Raw genomic sequence first — 19,618 nt, forward strand, 5'->3', positions numbered from 1 at the left:
ATTCGGGGACATTTGTGGCTGTTTTTGTGAAATTTTATTGACCAAACAAGAAACTGACTAATCACAAAAAAAAAAACAGATAAAGAAAATAATCATTAGCTGCAGCCCGAGACCTTGAAATAAACATAAAAAAATGAATTTTGAAAGACAAAATGAGTTACAATGACCCCAGCACCAACTGGTAGATCATGCTCTTGCTCCATATCTAAAATGATTCTCAGTGCTGTAATTGTGTTACACATTTAGTCATTTAAAAGCAGCAATTCAAATTACAAATGGTCTGTTGCTGGAATGGTAGCAATGCTATTTAGCAGCTCCTAGTTAAATGCATTTCCATAATCACATTCAAAAACACTACTCCGCTCTTCATGAGCAATTACATCTGTAATCCAGCTACTTGTGATACAATATGCGGTGACATGTTGGAGATTAAGATCTTCAAATATTTTTCATATCTCTTCCATAGGCTCACTGCACACTAATAACCAAACTACTCTGCATGATTCAGCTTAGATATACATAGATATAGTGTTTGAAGCCAGCTCTAATCTCATGCTGTATGCCCTGTGTTTGGCCTGGCAAGGTGAGAGTCAGATGTTTGGAATCACACCACAGACATTCCTCACATACTTGCGCGCCTTAAAGTCTTATACTACAACAGAGTATGTAATAGCAGGACTAAAGCTGTAAACTGTATTGATGTAGGACTGACAGGAGACAGCCTGGCATTAAAGGGTTAAGAACAGTTATGTAATCTTCAGTGAGATGTGACTTGATGCACAGCTGCACACCCATTACAGACCACTGTAGGTTACTTAGTGACAAGCAACCTGTTACCATGCTGGGAAGAACAAATACCCCTTCCTTGCAGTGCAAGACACAACATCACCAAAAAAAAACCAAAAATAAAAACCAAAAACATAATGATATGCTTCATACATTTACATTTACAGCCAGGTAGGTACATGTAAAACTAATGATAAATTCTGACAGCAGAAACAGAACATGGATGCATGAAAGCATCTATGTAAAACAGCACAATACCGGGGGCAGGGGAATACTCTGACATTTCAGCTTTCTTGCCAAGCGTTAATTGTGAATATTGAAACTGCCCATACATGGCAGCAGGAGGCGGTTAGCTTTTCACCACTGAAGTACATGTCAAATGACATGATAAGGGCCCTAAAGTGGGTCCTGCTTTATTACCTGATCTTGAGGCTCCGTATTGAGTGTCCAAGAGCTGAATTCAAGTATTAAGAAACCTGTGGAGTATTTGACCAGTAGTAGTGCTACAAAGCATGTTTCAGTATCCACGGTAGGGCGGTACGGTGCCAAGAAATGTACCATCAAAGACACTGCCAGCAAACATAGATGCAGACGAAGCAGTTAGATCCGAAATGATTACATTATCAAATTAACTTTCAGTGAATCAATTAATTGTTTAGTCTGTGAAATGTCAAGAAGTAGTGAAAACCACCTATCACAACCTCTCAGACCCTAAAGTTAAGTCCTTAAATCGCTTGTTTTGTCTGACCACCAGTCCAAAAATACCCAAAAATATTAGATTATTAGACATGATAAAAAACAAAAAGCAAATATTAATATCTGAGGAGCTGGAAGCAAATGTTTGGCTGACGGTAATAATTAACTGATTACTAAACTAATTTTTAGCCTCAAGGAACCCTTTTAAATTAACGAATCAATCCATACATGCTCTCAATAGTTTCCATCCGGATGATTTCTTCAATAGAAATTAATTTTAATGAATCACGGTGAAGTCTATGAATTATCCAAAATTACCATCTTGTCCTTGTCCAAAGACATGTTGATGCTGAGTTTTTCAAATACCATTTTAACTGATTTGAACATGACAAACTCCATTCACCTCATCTGAGTGACAGATATCTCAAAACCTTATTTAAGAACTCTGAAAGACTTTCCTTGTGAGTCTTTGTTTTCAATGAACAGACCTTTTAAACTTTTGCACATTTCAGATCTATGCTGTTTCAAAATTGAAATCCAAGTCATGTGCACTCCAAGGGCACTCCAAAACTGAAATCCAACTGACATACACTTCATTCATAGCTGTGATGCCAAAAGCAGCCAATAAAAACACACAAAAAATTAACATTTTGTGTTAACTTCAGAGCCACATTTGAATTTCCTGACACTTTCTTGTCGGGTCATGTCACAACAGAGAGTGCTGAGAATTTGGAGACAATCCCCCCAAGTGTTGAGTGGCTTCCCGTAGCCCTGACCTCCTTAGTTATGAAATGTTTTGAGAGACTGGTTTAAAAAAAAATTTTAAAAAATAAAAAATAAAAAATCTCCAAACAAAAACAGAAATCTTCTTGACCTGCTTCAGTTTGCTCCTAGGGCTAAACACAGGGTGGCTGCTATGCTATGTCACTTTAAACCTGTTACTTTGAAGGTAGCAATACACATGTGAGGATTTTATTTACTGATTTTTCTTCTGCTTTTCATACGGTTCTTTTTTAACATAGTGGGCTGGAGTCTCGACTTTTTAACTGACAGAACGCAGAGAGTTGGCGTGAGCGGTTGCTTGTCTGAGGAGAAATCATCATCGACAGGGTCTCCTCAGGGGTTTACATTCTTTATACTGACAATCGCCGCAGCCAGCATGCAGCATGAGAATGGATTGATTTTAAAATTTGCTCCGCTATTGTCAGCCTCCTGCTATTATGCCCGTGGTCCCGTGGTAGATGACTTTGCAGACTGGTGTGGTAGGGTATTCATGCAACTGAACACTTCAAATAGCAAGACATGCTCATTGATTTTGCACTGAAGCCCTCTGCTCTAAGAGCACTGCCATCAAGGGACAGGTGGTAGAAATGGATGAAACATAGAAATACATTGACAGCTTGACTGACAACAATTTGAATTTTAACTCAAACACGGAGATGCTTTGAAAAAAGGGCAAGAAACGACTGTTCTGTCTCTGTCTGTCAAAGTTCCATTTTGACTCTTTTTTTACAGATTGCACATCAAGTCCGTCCTTACAGTTTCTATTATTTGCTGGTATGGCAAAGTCAGTGCCAGCAAAGTAACACTGACCTGTACAACACACAGGTAGTATGGAAGGCTAAATGCAGACTATCAGTCAGTTCCCACCCTCTTCATTCTGAGTTTAAGATCATAACTTCTGGCTCACAGTTCAGTAAATGCCCAATTGCACTTGATTGCATTTAATTCAAAATTAGTTTGTACTTTGTATTTCACGTTTGGTATTTTATTGTCTTGTATCTGCATTTAAAATTGATTTGTATTTATGTCTTACCGCAAAACAGTGGGGACAAATAAAGTCGAAAATAATGATGAATCCAGGCTTGAATTTACATGTAGCTCCCCATGATGATGGCTAATTTAGTGTTTCTATAATCTCAACGCTGCTGTCCAGCTTAAGAATAGATGTTCTGGAGGTGTTTATGAATGAAATTCATTAATTATCACTGAGCTTACTGCCTCATGCGGCTGCCCCATGCGGACTGAACGTTTAATCTTTTAAAACCAATCATTCAACGTTTGGCAGCACCGCCAGCTGCAGTGAAGTGATAGAGCAACTACTGCACACACAGGTGTTACTGACTGAATAAATAACAGATGTTATTGATGAGTAAACATATAAAAAAAATCTCCAACCATCTAGTTTCCACACTGAGGAGTTTTAGGCTTTTTAATAATAATAATAATAATAATAATAATAATAATAATAATAATATTCAACATGTACCACAAAAAACCAAACTGCACTATCCACTGGACACTGCTTTGTGTTTCAACACCTTGCCGTGGCTGCCAGAGATGGCCCAGTGTCATTTTATCCTTTGTTCATCAAGGCAAATTTTTCCCACTCCATCATCTTTAGTTATTTATTTTTGACCTCTCGCCTTTATTTGACAGTCGGACACATGGAAACATGGATCTTCTTGACATTTCTGCCACTCACATCTCTGAAGCTTGGAGCTCACTTGTGAATGTAAATAAACGCCTGAAGTTGTGTTCTATTTATTTTCCTTTAATCTTATTTTATCTTATTGGTTGTTGGGTATTTTATTCAGCTTAGTTCTCTGTGCTTTTATTTAATGTTAACTGTGCTGAATTGTGTCATGCTGATTGATGTAAAGCACTTTGTCACTGTTAAGTAGGACACTTTCGAAATAAAGTTCATCATGATTATTATTCTTTTTCAAATCATTGTGTAAACTTCACTTATTAATGTATTTAAATTCCTGTTATTATTGATATTTGACTTAAAACGATTTGTGATGTCTTTCATTTAATTCATGCCTTTGTCTTGACCCATACAGCAGAATTGTTTTGTGTTTGCAGTTACTGTGAGGGACGTAAGGAAGAGAGAGCCTTGTTCTGTCTCCTGCTCTCTTTGATCGCCTGTACTGTGTTTTATGCTAAATTTATGATTTAGTTGCTCTCATTTACATATTTTCTAACAGGTTCTGCTCCATCAGAACAAACAAAATGTGATTGCAGCTCATAAATAGTGCCTGTTAATCCTGCACTCACTGCCAACCCGCATTGTCATTATTCCATTGTCATGAAATTAACAGAAAAAAAAGCAGAGTGTAAGGCCAGCAGTGATCATAGAGAAAGATAAAGGTAATAAAAAGTTGTAATGTTTAAATACAGTCACAAACATGCTCCTGCAGATTGCACCAAGGCTTTTTAAGACCACAAAGATTACAACCTATAACTTACCTGTTTCATAATCATATTAGCCAAAGTATGATGGAAAATATGATGGAAAACCAGCTGAAACAATTATGTATTATTTTATTATTTCTTTTCTGTACCTCCCAGCAATAAACAACAATTATTCCAACTGATATAATTAATAAAATAAGACAACTTTGACACAGATAAGCTGCAAAAATGATTACGTCTTTAAAGTTCAGTTTTTGCTAAAATTGATACTTTTATGTTGAGAGCTTCTGAGCTGGTGTAGCTAACAGCAGTGTTTATAGTGTTTCCGACAGGTCTGATGGTGCTGCCTGAAACTACACAGAAAAGGACTGATCAGCCTCCGGCACGCACAATGCAGTGTTATAAAATTTTTTAGTTCATTGGTGTGTAATGCCTCGTGTCTCTCAAACATTTCCAGTGAACACTGAAAATGCGACTGCTGATCAATCAGCCTGTGGACACAAACCTTTTTGAGCACGTTTAAACCAGGCTGGAAAATGCAGCCCACATCAGCACTGAGTGATTTTCGGAGTAGCAGAGCTCATTAAAACTGTGTTTAGCTCTCAAACTCAAGCATTCAGAAGGCAGTGGTGGCACTAAAGAAGAGAAAGCAGCTGTGCAAATTTATTAGTATGACTAAGGCCTTTCACCTTGTCCAATCCAGGCACGCCTACACTAGAAGTATGTAAGATATGTAAACTCTGCTTTCACTGCTTGAAAACATGCATACAAGCCTGAGAGAATGAACGCAGTTGGGTGAGATGGAAAGTTTTTCATGCGTTCTAACAACATAAATTCTCTGTTTGAATGAAAAGAAAAATACATTTTGCCTTTTCCTTCCTTCCCTTTAATTCCAGCAGTTGTGTTAGACGTGACGTAGATGGCAGGTCTTCAATCAATCACTCAAAGTTCAGTTCATTATTATTATTTTTTTGTTCACATCAATTATTTATATCAATTATGTACAGCACACCATCTCCTCCATATAGGCTGCCCCAGCGGACGTGGATTTTCAAAACCTTTGAATCATGCTCCTCTACAGTTTTGCCTTGATGGCATTACACTCTACGACCCCCGCTGCTAGCATCTGGTTTATCTCTGCTGATGTAAAGCCGTACTCCTCTAGGACCTTGACTGTGTGTTCTCCAATAACTGGGTCGGAGTCGAGGCAAGGCTTTGCAGGGGTCCGAGAGAGAACCGGGGCTGGTTGGGGGCTTTCCTCCCCGTTGGAGTCCTTCATGAAAGACCCTCTTTCGTGGTTGTGGGGGTGTGAGCTCACCTGGTCAAAAGACAACACAGGTGTAACACAGGCATCGGTCCCATCAAAAATCCTTGACCAATCGGCCTGGGTCTTTGAAGCGAAACGCTCTTTGAACATCCGTCTCAGCTCTGGCCAATCACTGAAGCTCATCTGAGGAGGCAGATCCCCAGCGTCCAACTCTAAGCCTATGGGAGAAAAAAAAAAAAAAGAGTAGAGAGAGCAGTGGTCACCAAATGTGTATTTAAAACACATTTCTGTGTAGGGAGTTCACTTTTTCAAAAGTCTTCACACGGTCAGCACAATAGACAGTTTGACACAAATTGCATTCAATGACCAAATCTTTCAAATTTCACAAAAAGCTATCTCACTCCAACTTCAACCAAAACTCCGTCTGAAACACAGAGTTACTTGAGCACAGACTGCAGGGAAGGAGGACAGAAACTGTGGCCAAATACAGAGGACCAAGCTGACCTGCTGCATCAACATACATTTGTATCTGCTGCTATCCTATACATATACTGTATGTGCAGTATTGATATATATACACATTTATTTTGTATTGCATCACTGGAATTACTTTGTTCTAGGACAGCCTTTTCAAAAAAGCTCATTGTGCATTAGTTTCCCCTGAGGTTTGGTTGTGACTGATGGCATGGCAACAGCACATGTGACACGAGTGACCACTGTTTTTGAGGTTTATTTCATCTAGGAAAAAAAAGCCTCCAATCTATATCTGTATACTACGAACCCTTTAGTAGCTGTCTGTAGAACTGTGGCTCTATGGCACCCACAGCCATGTACTTTCCATCTGAAGTCTGATAGGTATCGTAGAAGGGCGCGCCGCTGTCCAACATGTTCTCTCCTCTAGGACGGTCCCACATACCGATACTTCGAGATTTCCATACAAATGAACCCACATATGCAGCTCCTTCCACCTGAAATGAAAAACACAAGGTCAGAGATGTGTTACATTATATTATATTACACTATGTCCTATTTTCTATGCATAATTACTCAGATGTACTATAAAGGACAGTGAGGTGAAGTGACACATAATTGTTCTTTAAGCTATTCATGTATTCTTTTATGCACTCAGTAGATTAAACCCATTAAAACTGCAAGCAACCTCTTGTGCACACTCTTGTGTACACTGACTGTATGTCAGTCCAAGGATATAGCTTCTTCTTAGTATAGCAGAAGCTGATATGCTTGAGAAGATGTCAGCAGCATATCTCTACGCATCAATCCAGCTAAACCATCGCTGGGTAGAAAATACACGGGGAGAGGACAGGGGTCTTCAGGGAAGCTTATGAAAATACTGCACAAAAGGTGCTCCGCTGATATTATTATTAAACGCCAGCTGCCTATACTAATGATGTCTGTGAGTCTCCACATGTGCACAAGCTATTACAGCTGCAGCTGCTGCTGCTGAATGAATGAAGAAAATACCTTGACCTAACAGTTGGGAATTAGTCTCTGAATGTGTTCTATATATTTCTGAATTACAGAGTATGGAAAAACAGAGTGAATGCTCTGCTTTATATCTTGTCTTTCCTGACTAATGAGCATGTCTCATACAATTACAGAAAATGACGTTTTTCCAAGTAGATTAACGTCCCTCTTTATCAATGTGGCTCACATTAATTAATGTGGTCAGTCAGCAGTAGGCATGAAACCATTTGAAACTAGAGAAAAGGAGAAAATAATATGAGTTAAGGTGCAACACTACTGCTCATCTGAAGCTGTATTTCTGGCCGCATGCTGAAGTCCAATATTCAATCTCACTAAATGCTCCACTACGTTCATCAGCTGGTTTTGTCCAGCTTTACAGCTGAACAGCTGCCTGCTGCAGCATGTGATGATTGTCTGTAGGATTTGATACTTGTAAACATCGATTATAGCCACTTTAAACATCCCTGTAAAAATTCACTCAGAGTCGTTGTCTTGACTTGTTTAGTGCGTAATGTACCTTGCCCTCCGCCAATGCATTGTATGCTTGGATTGACTCCAGCCCATTCAACCCTGAAAAGGATAAACACCTATCGGAAATGGGTGGATGAATGGAGAGTAATAACATGATGGATAACATGCTTTCAAGTGAGTGGGCTCAACTGCTATCGTCACACCTTTAAAACACATTTGAGGGAATACTGAATGTCATGTCAAAAATGTCTGCTCGGCCCTGACGCATCAAGGTTGATAGTTTTGCGGCAGATGGTGTTGTCTACTAACTCTCATTGCATCTGGTCCCTACGTTGGCAGTGAGGACTCTCATCATAATTAAATGGTTTTCCACTGACAAACAGCATTGGCCAAACACGGTGTTTCTGTAGCATTGCAGATTTAAGTTTCAAGGCTCCATTTATTGTACATTTTATTTGAGTGTTCAAGGTACTTTTTAAGGTAAGTGTAGTTGGTTGATCTGGCTGAAATTAATATTATGATATAAAGAATATGTTCCAAATTTAAAAGTGGACCAAATGTGTTGTTCTGCATATTGCATATCGTTACTTGTAAAAAAATAAAAATAAAAAAGCAACTAATTTTGTGAGAATTTTGTTGTGTTACAATTTATTTCATTCATTAATAAAGACTACAGAGTTCTGTAAAGTGCTAACACCATTAGATCCTAAACTATGAATAGAAATTAAATTGGCAAGTATTTTGATTTATCATTTGAGTGAATTTTCAAGCAAACATATCAAACATCTGCTTGAACAATGTTTCTACAAAGTGAGGACGTGCTACTTTTCCAAGTCTTTCATCATAGAAAACTGAATATATTTGGGGTTTGGGCTGTGTGTTTGCATTTTAGTGCAATTAAGTCCCCCTGTTAAACCATTTGTCCTCCCCACATTTATAAAGACACAGGGAATGCCTGCACAGGTGATGGCACAGTGCAGTCGGCAGCTAGAATTTCCTCCACTGACAAAACCATGGTTTTGTCTAAAAAGGCCTCTGACAAAAAGAACGATAAGACCAGCGCGCAGGCAGACTGGCCATGAGGCCTTCTGGCTTAAATCCCGTTCGGCAAGCAGACTGTCAAAACATCCATAAAGTTTCTAACAGCTCCATCAGTGTCTTTACCAGCTCCATAAAAGTCATTAGCCTGGCTGGTCACAGTGGAGAAGTCCAAGGCTGAATTTCTCTCCCAGTCCGACCGGGGAGCCAATACTGGAGTAAACACCACCCACACACAATGATCAATTACTTTGCCTGAAAAAAGCTTTAATTAATGAAGTAATGGATCGCTGCCAAACTGAATTCAGCAGTTCGAAATTCAGCACTTTTAAAAGAACTTGGAAGAGACAAGTGGTCAGCACAGTGTGCTCTCCTAGGGAACTCCATTTAAGATATATAGGTCCGTTTACTTAACAGGAGAGGCACAACTCAGCCTGTGAATACAAATGAATATTGTCTTCTGTGACTACAGGATCTTTCTAAAGTCTGAGAAAACAGCCCTGATAGAGCTGCCCTCGTGAACATCGATGATTCAACACGTCAGTCAAGAAGCCCCTGAGTCGAATCTCATTTTAACAGTCAAATCATTGTACTTTGTTTGAGCGACACTTCAGCTGACAGTGCTGCCAGGTATGCTTGGATTTGATCACTGAACTATGACCAGGATGCAGAATTTTTCTTGCTGAGGAAATCTGACATCATTAAAACGTGACTCTTACGGGTAAAACACGAGACTCTTGTAGGCTGCAATAGGAGTTGAGTGTGGAGCTGCTCTGCAGGTGCACTAGACTGTCCTGTAACTGGGGTGAATAACATTTCTCATGACTGAAGGTTAATTGTATTGAAAAAAAAACAAAAAAACACCAGTAATAATGATAAGTACTTATAACCATATAAGATAGAAAGCAAGAACAACAAGCACATGACAAAAATATTGAACTCATGAGGGTTTTCTTGATTTAGGCTGGATACTTTTGTATTTATATTTGACAGGAAACCTAAACCTGCTTTATGATTCGGGGTCATAAAGCTTGAAAGATTTTAAGAGCATGAGTTGCATTATGGGAATTGTTAAGCCAGGATATCTCAGCCTCTGCTGCTTTGATTTTGAATTTTCTTTTTAAAATCTGACTCTCACCTGCCACAATATCCCCAAAGATCCAAACATTGTCCTTCACTGTTGTTAATTCCAGAAGGCTTTGAAGACTACAATTTATCTATAGAGTGATTTAAAACTATGTGGTTGACCTGGCCCTGACCCTCCATCATACAACACATGGATTCAAATAGTATGGGAACTTGAGATGAGATGAAGAGGAGGATGAACACCCCAACTGTAACTGAATGAATGACAAGACAGCCAGAAACTGGACATGTTCAATCATGACACATCAAACTTGTAATGCACTGCATGAGATGCTGAAATTAAAATAAAATATAAGCTGCTGCTACTTTGGCAACTGGCACCGGTGCCTTGAATGTTCTTTGTTCTGTTCGTCAGTGTTTGCCCTTTATTCTTGCTGGTTCCCTCTACCCTTTGTTCCTGAGTGATTTGAATATATCACCACTCAGCTGTGACCAGTCGGTAACCACTGAGCTGTTGCCTCTCATACCTGAGTACATGCAAAAGAGTAAATATTTTAAATTGGAACCTGCTGACTGCTTCTCCTGCTTCGCTCATACTCATTAAGTCTTGTCCAGTGTAATTCTGGAGGACTTGGCAGGCCCTTAACTTTATGGAAGTGAATCACTGCAGTGTCCTGTTAGTCAAAAACTACACTTCCATAATCTAAAAACTTTTTTGCACAAATACTATATTCAGAGTAAAACAGATTCACGCAGCTGAATGTATTATATACACACTACATCTACATGTTTGCTTAAAATGTATACTTTTCATGAAGATTCATGGGGTTGCCATATTTAAAAAGGTCTAACAACTCCATCTCTTTAAAGAGCTCATTAAATTGGTTCTGCTTTGTAACCTCCCTGCTCCTTTACAGCCAGTAGATGTCAGGCACAACAGGATTCTGAGACTTTGATGTGTGGTTCAAATAACTTTGCCAATGGCTGTTGCCAAGTGATCATTTATCCCACTTAAAGTGGATTGTGACTCACAGCTTGTCACAGTGCAGAGCACCATTACCTGAAAAGGTACCCCTCTGTAATATGGAATAAACTGTCATGTGTAGTTTGCAGAGGGATAAACTTAGATCTGCTGCTTCCCTGACTTCTTCTGCTTCTAAAATCTTGCCTCCAAGGAGCATAAACTGCTTTGTGGTGTTTGATAAGTCTTCACATTGAGAGTGGTTTGTATTTCATCCCCTCACTGGTACCTATAGCAAAACAGCTACATGGATGCAACCCCTTGCAACCACGCTATTGTCAGTCTGACGCCAGCCTACAGCAGCGTCTGGCTGCAGTTTCTGCAAAGCATCTCCATTTGCTTCAGCTTGGTTTTTGTTGACACTGGTAGAAAAAATACTCATGCATATTTATGAAAATGAAAAAAAGAAGACTTTTTTTTCCAGTTTGCGCTTCTTTCAAAACAGCACATTCTGAGGAGCACCTGGTGCTGTATGTGATACTGACTGCTGCGGCTGACTCAGTGCAACAATACATGTTTACTGGAGTCTGACAATATACCTACCATGCTAGCATCAATGATCTGTCCTTTCCCTGACTTTGTCCTCTCCAGCAGTGCCAGGACTATCCCCAGGGCACAAGTGAGACCACCGCCTGCAAAGTCCGCTAACAGATTCAGTGGAGCGTAGGGCTTCTCTTCACTACGACCCAGCCGGGATAAAAGGCCTGTGAGAGAAATGATGAGACAAAAGTTTCACAAAAAAAAAATGTAACGACGACCTCACTGTTGGGAGAATAATGGCCTGTACTCAGCCATGAAAGTGAAGGAAAATTCATTTGTACTGTGACTGAATAAATCAGGGAGCGATGCCACCTGCTAAAACATCAAAAAGTAAAGGTAATCAATCCCTGCAAACAGGAATGCTATTAACTGTACACAAATGAAACTCTGATATCACACGAGCGCACACAACACCATCAAGGATTCATTTTTAATTTCCTCTGAAGTGAAAATTGCTTACTCGGTTAAACCTACTTTTTTACAAGGCTTCTTTGTCCTTTTGCTACTCTGTTATCAAACAGATATTACAATTATCTTTGACGCAGAAAAGTATTGTCTGCTTGATTTGAACTCTCACAGAAGTTATATTCCCCGTTTTTCTTGTCTCTGTTTTAAGAAAGAGGCATACCCACGGATTTCTCAGAAATGTTGTCCTCTTTGGTCTGTTCTGAAAAACACCCCTACAAAAACACTGTGACCTGTTTATTTTTACAGTAGGGGTACCTGCTCTGAATATTAATTTTGTTTACTCAAATAACTGGTCTTGAAATACTACAAGATTGTTATTAGTGTATTAGTTGTCCTAGGGCTCACCTTTTACAGCAAGTCTATTTTTTGGGTCCCTGTTGATTACCACCTCTGGCTATGTTCACTTTATATTCTGGAAAACACAGACTGAGCAGGGCGACCTAACAATCATGTGAACAAATTGAAACACTTGCTGATTCACTGAAGCAACAAATAATTCTTCAATTAAAGTGATGTTACTGGAAAAAGTTAATGATGCACACCAACCATGTGTACAAGGCAAAAAATTAAAGTTTAAAACAAAGCACAACAGACTACTCTCGAAAACCTGCACTTTTTTATTTATGAGGAAGAAGAGAAGAAGCCGACGCGTTCACATAACAGCTTTAATTGGTTAAACTAAATGAGTTGGGAACGCATTATTCGCTTTGGGGTGTATACATATCATTGCTTGTTATGTGTTATCAGACTATTTTATCAATGTATTAGTAGGGCTAAGCTTTATAGCTAACCACAGTCAGTTTGGGCCGCGGTGCCTTGTGTCTTAATTGCTGATGCCTGTGTCAAGTCAGGGGGCATTTTTGCGTCAGCCGCCTCACTACTTTTATTTCTTCTCATTTCTCTAAATCCTTGAAAACACACACGTGTGGACTAATGAGCAGAATGTGTCAGGCAAGCACTTAAAAAGTGTGCCCCTAACAGTATTACAGTGACACTTTCACTCCCCTTAATGACTGTGAACGTAATATTCATCGGAAAACATGACTGGTTAGATTTATAATGGGCTATTTTTTATGGCCATTAAATAAACAAATCAATAAAGAACCATATGAAACAGAGCATCACCGAGGAATCTCTGAAAACCTGTAATTTTGAACCTTATGAGCTAAGGTTGGATTGTTAAACAACTTCAGAAGGCTGTCATATCGTTTGTTTTTAAGTGACAAAACTGAGAGTTGATTTGAATTCATTTTAATTAAGTCCTTCATGTTCCAAACAGGTTTCCCAATCCCACCATATAGTTGAGATACCCACATCACACTCCTGTGGTATCTATAGGATGGTGCGTATATATATCTGAGTTGGAGTCTGAGTGAGCAGAAATGTATGTAGAGTTTCGGTATTTGATTTCCTGCTGTGGACCTAGGGATGGGTTCACACAGCCACAGTTTCATTTTTGACCAGGAAAAATACCTGGATTTTCTTATCAAACAGACAGACATCACCAGCAGCAGATTGAATCAGCTGCAGCTAATCAATTCAGTAACACCTGCAATGAAAAGTCTCTGCTGTCTTGAAGCTGGTGTCTGTATTCAGCCACAGAGTATTTGTGGGCAAACAAACATCATTCTTTAAAAAAAAAAAAAAAAAAAGACAGAGACCTGTGTCTGGTTGTTCATTTGCAGGATAATGGAGAAAAAATCTGAACGGAATTGCTTCAAACTTGGTGGAGGGATGTGGCAAGTGCCAGAGAAGACCCTCTTAAATTTGGAGGCAGATCTGGTTGAAGGGGTGGATCCAGTACTGTGTAAATCACTTTTCTTAATATTGTGAGCATTAGGGCATTTCCTTTTATTTTTCTATCATATAAGCCAGATAGACTTGTTCAACAGTTTGACCTTGGTGCACATATGCACTCTACTGAGTGCCATTTTAGTTAGAAATGTTGTTGACAGTGTTGACACTGTGCAGCGGTTGAGCCTTTTATTTCAGGTTTCCAAGGTCATGAAGAAGTGGATGGACTCGGTTCAAAACAAAGTGTAAATGCGGAGAGAAAAAAAAAAAAACAGTGACTTATCCACTTCTTTCTGTCTCTGTAGATACTCAATGCTGTTCCATCAGTCTGCAATCTCCCAGAAACATTAACAGTGTGTTATTACCTGACATGGCGAGGTAGTTGATGTCATGCCCGGCAGCAGTGGCGTAGGACCCAACCTGTCCGTACCCTGTCAACCGAGCGTAGATCAGACGAGGGTTTTCCTTTAACAGCTCCTGTGGACCGAGGCCCAGCTTCTCCATCACACCTAAGCGATTAGAGGTAAGTCGATATATAATGTCATCAAAAACATTTTTTAATCAGTATCTGCTTATGTCGATTCTCACTCAGTGTGAACCAGGTGGCGACAGCCTTGCTTTAGCACTTTGATCCTGGTATTACATGTTTTTTTTTTTTTTTTCCTTAAGTCTGTGAAACATGACTTATCAGAACATGCATAATCTTTGAACATCATTAATGACATTGGTATGGAAGGATCTTTTGGGAGTTGGACTATAAGATTTTCTTGACTGAAACTAAAATATTTCACTGTTTACATGCACTTCTGTATTTCAATATTAAAGAGAGATTAAAATAACTTTACTCTTTACTCTTAATTTAGTGAGATCCAACTAAAAAGGAAATCAGTAATCAAATGTACTCAAATATTGTACTTTAATACAATTTTTTCAACGGAGCTACAAAAACATTCATTCTATGCTACTTCATACATACTCCACTACTATTCAGTGGGAAAGATTGTACTTTCTACTGCACTCCATGTATTTGAGAGTTTTAATAACTAGTACTTACATAAAAGTGATGGTCTAGCTGTTCCCCTGTCACGAGTCTACAAGCAGTTCTACCAAAGACAGATTTCCTCTCTAAACTTCTCAGATGGCTTCATTCAAATAACCGTTTCAGACTCAGATAGGTAAAATGATCCATTATTTCACAAGATAAGCAGGAACGAAAGATAACAACAACAACAATAATATAACTATAATTTTGTCAGGCAGAACTTTCCTGCCCTGTCAGTTACTGTAGCTTACAACCCCTCACATTTATTTTATGATCCTCTGGAGGGAGCCCGAACCCTAGGTTGGGAACCACTGGAGTAAGCTGAGTGACTGTGTATAAAGTGGTTAAAACTAGCTCCACCATGAGCAGCTACAACAGTAAAATGCTGCCTATAATAATGTATCACCTACAGTGGTCAGTATTTTTACCTTTGACACTTTCTGTACATTTTGCTGTTGTGTACTTTCATCTAAAAAGGATTTTGAATGCAGGACTTTTCACTTGTTAAGGCGTAGGCTTTCGGCTCTCATGGCGCCGGTGGTCTGACCTTTACGGTAGGGCTCGAGGACGACATCAGACTGGACACAGAGCTTCCTGAGCAAGGCTACACCCTCGGTGGTCTTCAGGTTGATGGCCACTGATCGCTTTCCCCGTGCTTGCGTGTCCATAGCCATGGCAACCTTGGTCCGGTCCACACGGATCACCTTGGCTCCAAAGTCAGCCAGGATCATGCCACAGAACGGCGCTGGAGCCAGACCCGCCAGCTCAATAACTCTCACTCCAGCCAGTGCCATGATGAAAGGACTGTGATGTGGAATATTAATAACACCTCTCAGTATAAGGTAACCCATTGCAACACCAGTAGCAGAGGAGGGGGGGTTGGCTGCAGCACAGACAAGCACTGTCGCCTCACAGCAAGAAGGTCCTGGGTTCAGACCTGCCAGGCTGCTGGAGCCTGTCTGTGTGCAGTTTGTATGTTCTCCTCATGCCTGCATAGGTTTCCTCCGGCTTCCCCCCACAACCCGAAGACATACAGGTTAACCGGCAACTCTAACACATGCACACATGTGTGCATGTGTGGGTGAATGGTTGTTTCTCTCTATATGTTTTCCCTGTGACAAATTTTCTGTTGATTCACCAAACAATTAATTGGCTTATGATTTAGAACTGACTGTTTGAGCACTAATAAATCAAATAATGTGCTTTGAGAGATGTTAGTAAACACGATTACTGCATGTACTGTATTTAGAGAGGGTCCCAAATTTTGGAAACACTCTATTTTAACCCACCTTTAATAAAAACAGAAACTGGAACCTCTCTGTAATTATTCCGCTCAGTAGTCTTTTTTTTCATGAATGACCCTGCAGCATCAGAGGAAGCGAAGTGTCACAAATTATGATTTCACACCACCGTGTTGTTACTATGTAATTATAATCCTGGCCATGGTGCTGCAATGTCACTGCAGTGTACTGAAAGCAGAAAGCCACATTGAATCTGTATAATTTGTCAGATACTTTGACATCAAAACTGAGCTCCCACTTCTCCATATGTGACAGCAAATTAGAGCTGCAACAATCAGCTGATTAATCAATCAACACAAAAATAATTGGTAGCTCTTTTAGTAGTTAATTGTTTCAGTCTCTTTTCAAGGAAAATATATGAAAATGTCACATTCTGTGATCTGCTGCTTTCTTGTCATCCATCATTGCATTGTTTGTTTTTGTTTTTTTTGTTATTGGGATTTTTGACAAGTCAAATAGACTCAATAGTTAAAGTATAAAATAACTGACACATTAATAAAAATAATTTTTAGTTGCAGCCTAACTGCAAACTGGTTTGTATTTTAGCCGTTAATTATCTGGGCTTAGAGGATTGCCACATTTCCATCAGGTCTAAATGTGCAAAAGCTTTAGGCACTTCAGATGTTTAGATTCTTATCCATCATGCAATAGCACCAGGGAGGCATCTGATCAAATTCATTCTGCAGCAGGACGTCGAGTCCAAACATGCAGTCATGAAGAACTATCTTCAGAGACAGGAAGAACAAGAAGCACTGCAACAGATGGTCACTGAGACGAGCTAAATCCAGAGAAGAACTGTGACAAGTTCTCCAGGATGTTTGGAGCAGCCTACCTGTCAAGTACCTTGAAAACTGTGTGCAGGCTTACCTGGAGGAATTGGTGTTGCTCCAAGGGTGAAGCGTGGTCACACTAAATATTGTACTGAATACTTTTTTCCTGTTTACTGAACTTTGTGACCAATAAGAACTATTCATTGCATTATTTTGAAAGCATGCTCACTTTACTTTTTAAGGCTAACACTTTTGCACAGTCCTGCAGAAAACAAACGAAAAAACTAAGTAGAACACGGACCTATGAGAGGAGCAGTGGCTTCCTACAGTACATTCAGACCTGCTGTGACAATGACATGCAGACCTCGAAAACTGAGTAAAGTACAAGGTGGCTACTTTCTTTCAAAGTCCAAAGTGACATACTTTATCAAGTACTTTATCAAGCGATTGGTCGCAACCTGCTTGTTAAAATAGTTCTGTAAGGAGCGAATACTTTGTGCAAACCGTCCTGGTACGCAGCTTGCTCCGGGGACATGCTGCATTGTCTGATTACTTTAATAATAACATCAGAGTGCTTTAATATACTATGCGAGCCACTGGCAGAGAGTTTGATCAAAAACAGGAAACCGCTGTTTGTAGCTACAGCATTGTTATGGACGACGAAACAACAAACCTACATCATTAGTTAGGCTACATAAACATACAAGAGTCTATCAAAGTGCTGCCTGTAACCACAGCTCAACTTACCTCTGCGTGTGAGGCGAGTGCAGGACACCTCTGCTCTGTGTACACGTCGGGACGGAAGTGAAAACTGTCAGACAACCAGCAACACAGAAAATCATGAATGCAACAGTGACACATTTCCACGCATCGGCAAGGCTTGGGATGTTACTTTTGTCTGTAAATGTTACAAACTAATCCAGATTTAAGATGAAAAGTGCGGCGTTGCCACAAATCATACTGACATGTTGTCCCCGTAGACTCACCTTTGAACTGGTTTTGTTTAAAAGCGGGTCAGCTGGCGGACAGAGCAGTGCACCCCGGTTTAAGATCCAGTGCTAACTCCGCCCAGTCAAGTGGCTCTCTGTGTACGCCGAGAGAAAATAAAAACGAACCTTATTTTTAAACGGCTTCCTGGTGACCTCAGCGCTACGGTGCAGAGATTTCTGGGAAGTGAAGTTTTTAATGAGTTCGCTTGAAACGAAGGCTTTTAACCATGGATGTATTATATTATATAATAATAATAATAATAATAATAATAATAATAATAATAATAATAATAATAATAACAATAATAATAATAGTTATTATTATTATCATTATTATTATTATTATTATTATTATTATTATTATTATATTATTCTTATAATACATCCATGCTTTTAACACTTTTGACAAGAAAATTGCACTTATCATGGTGGTGTGAGGAAAAAGGGCAGCGCAAAAGGTTGGGTGTTAGCAGTCGATATTAACAATATATATGTGATGTATCCAAATGAAACCAAGCTGGAAAATTCAAACTCAGCAAATGTGATGAAAATGAATTATTAGATTTTATTTATTTATTTATTAAATTCATTCACAAGCAGTGAAGCACACTATTGCTCAATTCATCACACGCAGGGGTTTTAACCCATTGTCCCATAACCGTCAACTGTTAAAGCCACAGTGGGGCACTCTATAACAAAAGTTATCCAGCTCTTTACTGTGAAAAAGCACAGCCAGGCTATTGTAACTGGCAGAGAGTAATCAGCCATACAATACATCCACAACTGCATATTCATATACCATATCATAAATGTGGACTCTCATAATTCAAAGCTGTTTTGTGGTTTATTTTTTATTTTATGACGACCAGTGACACTCACATGGTGTCTGATAACACTGTCACTCAAGCAGCTAAAACTGAAATTTAATTAACCAAATAAGATATATTGTCGCTTAATTAGCCTCTGCAAGACTTCTATGAAAAATGTCAGTTTTGGAGCATTTGTGTCAGGGTGACAAAGCAATGTTGAAAACCATCTCAGATCTGTTATGTTCATACTTGCAAACATACACTATGTTGAAATCCACCATTGTTTTTGTATGACATGCCAGTATTTAGTCATTTGTCTTCTATTTCTTCTTCTTCTATTTTTCTTATTATAAGCTATATATTAAATATATTGTCAATATTGCCATTGAAATGAAATTTAAATTAATTATACATTGCAGGTAACTGATTAAATCTTGTTTCACAATAAAGGTCTTTGTCAACTTGTAATGTAATATTAAATTCTAATATATACAATATAATATGATAATATTTTAGAACATTTTGGCACTAACTATTTACAATACGCAAGTTAGTTTTCATTATTTCAGTACAGTTTAAACACCTTCAGTGTTTTCATCATTGTTCTCCACAATTATTATCTTCTAATTGTCGAGGTTATTGATTGAGATATCCATCCATAAGGCCACACTGCTAGCTTGTCTTAAGGTGTATAGTTCACATACAATAATACAAAAACATTATGATAGTATAATTTTATATAGCACTTTTAATACAAAAATATGCAATAAGAGAGGTAAAAAAAAAAAAAAAAAAAAAAACAACTCAAGACAGACATACTGTAAGTTTCAAAATGTTTTGCCAGAGGTCATGGTTGA

The 19,618-nt window shown here is 38.9% G+C and overlaps 1 protein-coding gene across 2 annotated transcripts; it reads right to left on the bottom strand.

The window, feature by feature from the left end:
• Nucleotides 1-4,789: 4,789 nt before the first annotated feature.
• Nucleotides 4,790-18,090, bottom strand: amacr (alpha-methylacyl-CoA racemase). Of its 2 annotated transcripts, none has more exons than XM_071466314.1 (7): nucleotides 17,950-18,090; nucleotides 17,711-17,774; nucleotides 15,440-15,696; nucleotides 14,216-14,359; nucleotides 11,592-11,752; nucleotides 6,729-6,915; nucleotides 4,790-6,165 (listed from the first exon to the last, which is right to left on the bottom strand). In XM_071466314.1, exons 3-7 carry the CDS (start codon nucleotides 15,684-15,686, stop codon nucleotides 5,756-5,758), a joined length of 1,149 nt encoding a protein of 382 aa, XP_071322415.1. In that variant the 5' UTR covers nucleotides 15,687-15,696; nucleotides 17,711-17,774; nucleotides 17,950-18,090; the 3' UTR covers nucleotides 4,790-5,755. The 2 variants fall into 2 exon arrangements, with proteins under 2 accessions (XP_071322415.1, XP_071322416.1); XM_071466315.1 differs by having other exon boundaries at nucleotides 17,929-17,952.
• Nucleotides 18,091-19,618: the final 1,528 nt, after the last annotated feature.

Source organism: Trachinotus anak, unplaced genomic scaffold, assembly GCF_046630095.1.
Source record: "Trachinotus anak isolate AG129_WGS33_773 ecotype Australia unplaced genomic scaffold, CSIRO_AGI_Tana_v1 ptg000028l, whole genome shotgun sequence".
Classification (NCBI taxonomy): domain Eukaryota; kingdom Metazoa; phylum Chordata; class Actinopteri; order Carangiformes; family Carangidae; genus Trachinotus; species Trachinotus anak.

Excerpts from the sequence above, each read along its gene's own strand:
- amacr (XM_071466314.1), bottom strand. The coding sequence starts at position 15,686 with ATGGCACTGGCTGGAGTGAGAGTTATTGAGCTGGCGGGTCTGGCTCCA. Across the intron at positions 14,360-15,439 it reads CCTCGAGCCCTACCGTAAAG|GTGTGATGGAGAAGCTGGGC; the intron begins GTCAGACCACCG and ends CTAATCGCTTAG. Across the intron at positions 6,166-6,728 it reads CTACAGACAGCTACTAAAGG|GCTTAGAGTTGGACGCTGGG; the intron begins GTTCGTAGTATA and ends TTTCTCCCATAG.